The sequence below is a fragment of the Corvus brachyrhynchos genome, unplaced genomic scaffold (assembly GCF_000691975.1).
Source record: "Corvus brachyrhynchos isolate BGI_N302 unplaced genomic scaffold, ASM69197v1 scaffold193, whole genome shotgun sequence".
Taxonomy (NCBI): Eukaryota; Metazoa; Chordata; class Aves; order Passeriformes; family Corvidae; genus Corvus; species Corvus brachyrhynchos.
In genome coordinates, this window is record NW_008237087.1 from 448,616 (window position 1) to 452,161 (window position 3,546).

At 65.3% G+C, this 3,546-nt stretch overlaps 2 protein-coding genes across 2 annotated transcripts in view; both read left to right on the forward strand.

Annotated features, from left to right (window-relative positions):
- RND1 (Rho family GTPase 1) overlaps positions 1-536 on the forward strand; it is a gene marked incomplete at its 5' end in the record, with an annotated part of 3,135 nt that extends 2,599 nt beyond the window's left edge. Inside the window, one exon of the mRNA XM_017728677.1 lies at positions 359-536. Coding sequence (XP_017584166.1) covers positions 359-536 — 178 coding nt within the window. The remainder of the gene's footprint in view (positions 1-358) is intronic.
- Positions 22-3,546, forward strand: part of DDX23 (DEAD-box helicase 23) — a 6,847-nt gene continuing 3,322 nt past the window's right edge. The window contains exons 1-11 of the mRNA XM_017728678.1: positions 22-777; positions 883-981; positions 1,094-1,190; positions 1,275-1,340; positions 1,694-1,832; positions 1,911-2,044; positions 2,116-2,228; positions 2,313-2,456; positions 2,752-2,977; positions 3,083-3,228; positions 3,432-3,541. Of these exons, the coding sequence (XP_017584167.1) occupies positions 575-777; positions 883-981; positions 1,094-1,190; positions 1,275-1,340; positions 1,694-1,832; positions 1,911-2,044; positions 2,116-2,228; positions 2,313-2,456; positions 2,752-2,977; positions 3,083-3,228; positions 3,432-3,541 (1,477 nt within the window). The 5' untranslated portion in view covers positions 22-574. The remainder of the gene's footprint in view (positions 778-882; positions 982-1,093; positions 1,191-1,274; positions 1,341-1,693; positions 1,833-1,910; positions 2,045-2,115; positions 2,229-2,312; positions 2,457-2,751; positions 2,978-3,082; positions 3,229-3,431; positions 3,542-3,546) is intronic.

The following is a 3,546-nucleotide window of genomic DNA, read 5'->3' on the forward strand; positions in this document are numbered from 1 at the left end:
AGCGAGGGGCACTGCCGGCACCCCCGGGGGACCTCCTCGGCGTCCAGGGCCTGGAGGGCCCTGGGGCCGCGGCACCGGCACCGGGCAGAGCTGGGCGCCAGGGGCAGGGGCTGGAGCGCCGTTGCGCCGCGTACCCCGGGCCTCCCGGAACCCTTTCGGTGTCCCCCAGGCCTCTCTGCGCCCACCCCCCGGGCCTCCCCGTGCCGTGTCGGGTTCCCCCTCTTCCTTCACGTTCTCTCCTCGGAGCCCCCCAGCCCTTCCCGCTCCTTCCTGGGTTCCCTCTGTGCCCTCTCGGGGGTGCCCCAGGGCTCCCCACTCTCTCCTGAGGGTCCCTCTGCGCTCTCCCCGGGTTCCCCAGCTCTCCCTGCTTCTTTTTGGCGTCTCTCTGTTCTCTCCCCGGGTCCTTCATCGTCTCCCGGCGCCTTTTTGGGGTTCCTCTGTGGCTCTCCTGGGTCTCCACTGTGCCTGAGTGCCCTCCCTGGGTCTCCCTCCCAGCCCTCCCGTGTTCCCTCCTGGGGTCCCTCTGCACCCCCTGAGCCCCCCTGGTGTCCTCCCCGCTGACCCTTCCCCACAGATGGCCGGAGAAGTGACAGACAAGAAGGATCGGGATGCATCCCCGGTGAAGGAGGAGAGGAAACGTTCCCGCTCCCCCGACCGGGAGAGGGAGCGGGACCGGGACCGCAAGGGCTCCCCAGCCAAGGACAGAAAGCGACACCGATCCCGGGACCGGAGGCGGAGCCGCTCGCGCTCCCGGTCCCGCTCCAAGTCCACGGAGAGGTGAGGAGGGCCCAGGACTCCCTGGGTTTTTGGGAAGAGCTTTGACAGTCCCACGGAGGGCGAGTGGGCGTTCTGGGGTCACACTGTGATCCCCCCGACCCGCAGGGATCGGCGGCACAAGGAGCGGGACCGTGACCGCAGCAAGAAGGAGCGGGACAGGGACAAGGATGGGCACCGGCGGGACAAGGACCGGAAGCGATCCAGGTGGATCCTGTCGCTTTTTTGAGGGGTTCCTGCTGTCTCCTAAACCCTCTGGAGGTTGGGGAGCCCCCAGGGCTGTGTCTGGTGGCTGATTCTGAGCTGTTTTCCTTGGAAGTTTGTCCCCGGGCAGGGGGAAGGACTCAAAGTCTCGGAAGGATCGGGATGCACGGAAAGCAGAGGAAGAAGAGGAGAATGCCCTGAAGAAGGAGAAGGTGAGGAGGAGGAGGGGGAGTGGGAGTGGCTCCAGGGGGATCCAGGTCCCTGGGAGTGGTGCTGACATCTGGCCCCACTTCCAGGCACAGCCGCTGTCCTTGGAGGAGCTGCTGGCAAAGAAGAAGGCAGAAGAGGAGGCAGAAGCCAAGGTGGGAGCAGGGAGCCTCTTCCCTCTGCTGGGGTGTAGATGTTTTGGGGGGACACCGCAGGGGGAACCCTGGGAGGGAACAGGGAGGGATGAGGAACTTGGGGATACAGAGGGACCTCAGAAGGAAGCAGGGAGTGCCAGGGAGCACTGGGAGGGATCATGGGATGGAGCAGGGAGGTCTGGGGGACTTGGGAGGGCACATGGGAGGCTGTGGAGACACAGAAAGGAGGGAGAAGAGGAACCCAGGAGGGAGAGGGGAGGCCTGGGGGACCCTGGGAAGGAGCAGAGAAGGCTGAGGGGACCCTGGGAAGGAGCAGCCAGGCCCAGTGTGACGCTGCATCTCTCCCATCCCAGCCCAAGTTCCTGTCCAAGGCGGAGCGGGAGGCCGAGGCCCTGCGGCGGCGGCAGCAGGAGGTGGAGGAGCGGCAGCGGCTGCTGGAGGAGGAGAGGAAGAAGAGGAAGCAGTTCCAGGAGATGGGCAGGAAGATGCTGGGTAAGGGGTCATCCCTGGAGCCCCCCACACAGCCCTCGGGGTGAGGGCTGGCTCTGAGCCCCTTCCCCTGCTCCCCAGAAGACCCCCAGGAGCGCGAGCGCCGCGAGCGCCGCGAACGCATGGAGAGGGAGACCAACGGCACCGAGGACGAGGAGGGCAGGCAGAAGATCCGGGAGGAGAAGGATAAGAGCAAAGAGCTCCACGCCATCAAGGTGGGGCTGGGGGCTGCTCTGGGGGGGCCAGGGGGAGGATGGGGGGTCCCGCTGAGCCTGGGGTCCTGCAGGAGCGGTACCTGGGGGGGGTGAAGAAGCGCCGGCGCACGCGGCACCTCAACGACCGCAAGTTTGTGTTCGAGTGGGACGCGTCGGAGGACACATCCATCGACTACAATCCCCTGTGAGTGCCCCTGGGGCTGGGGGCGTCCCTGCGGGGTGCAAGGCAGCCCTCAGCCCTGCTCCTGATGCTCCCACCCTGCTCCAGGTACAAGGAGAGGCACCAGGTGCAGCTGCTGGGCCGCGGCTTCATCGCCGGCATCGACCTGAAGCAACAGAAACGGGAGCAGTCGCGGTTCTACGGGGACCTGATGGAGAAGAGGCGGACGCTGGAGGAGAAGGAGCAGGAGGAGTGAGGTTTTGGGGAAGCTGGGAGGGTGCTGAGGGATGTGCGGGGTGCTGGCTGGCTTGGCGTGGCTGGGATGTGGAGCTGGGCTGCAGCAGGTCCTGCAGGAAGTTGGCAGAAGAGTTCTGGAGGTGCAGGGCGAGCCTTATGCCCTTCCTCTTTTCTCTTCCTCACCTCCTTCCTCACTCCCTTTTGTCATCTTTTTCCTCACTCTGCCCTCATCCCCCTTTCCCCCATTCCCTTTTCCCTTATCCTCCTTTCCCTCTCCCCTTTTCCCAATCCCTTCCCTCCCTCCGGCCAGGGCACGGCTGCGGAAGCTGCGGAAGAAGGAGGCCAAGCAGCGCTGGGATGACCGGCACTGGTCCCAGAAGAAGCTGGACGAGATGACGGACAGGGACTGGCGCATCTTCCGCGAGGATTACAGCATCACCACCAAGGGGGGCAAGATCCCAAATCCCATCCGCTCCTGGAAGGACTCCTCCCTGCCCCCCCACATCCTGGAAGTCATTGACAAGTGTGGATACAAGGTGGGCACGGAGAGGGGGGGGCTGGGGAGGGGGAAAATGGGATTTTCAGGAGTTCAGAGAGGGGGAAGAGGAGAAGTTCTGCTCCCAACCTGCTCCCCCTGGCAGGAGCCGACCCCGATCCAGCGCCAGGCCATCCCCATCGGGCTGCAGAACCGGGACATCATTGGCGTGGCCGAGACCGGCAGCGGCAAGACGGCGGCGTTCCTGATCCCGCTGCTCGTGTGGATCACCACCCTGCCCAAAATCGACCGGTGCGGGGCAGGGATGCTGCCTGTGGCACGGGGTGACACTGCAGAGGGGTCAGGAAAGGGTGGCACCGTGAAGGTGACAGGGTGGGGTGACAGGGTGACACTGCCGAGGGATTGAGGCAAGGTTACAGGGTGACACGGTGGAGGGGAGGGGGTGAGGCTGGAGGGCAGCGTGGGTGACCCAACAATGTCCCGCCATGCTGCAGCATCGAGGAGTCAGACCAGGGGCCCTACGCCATCATCCTGGCCCCCACCCGTGAGCTGGCCCAGCAGATTGAGGAGGAGACCATCAAATTTGGGAAACCCCTGGGCATCCGCACC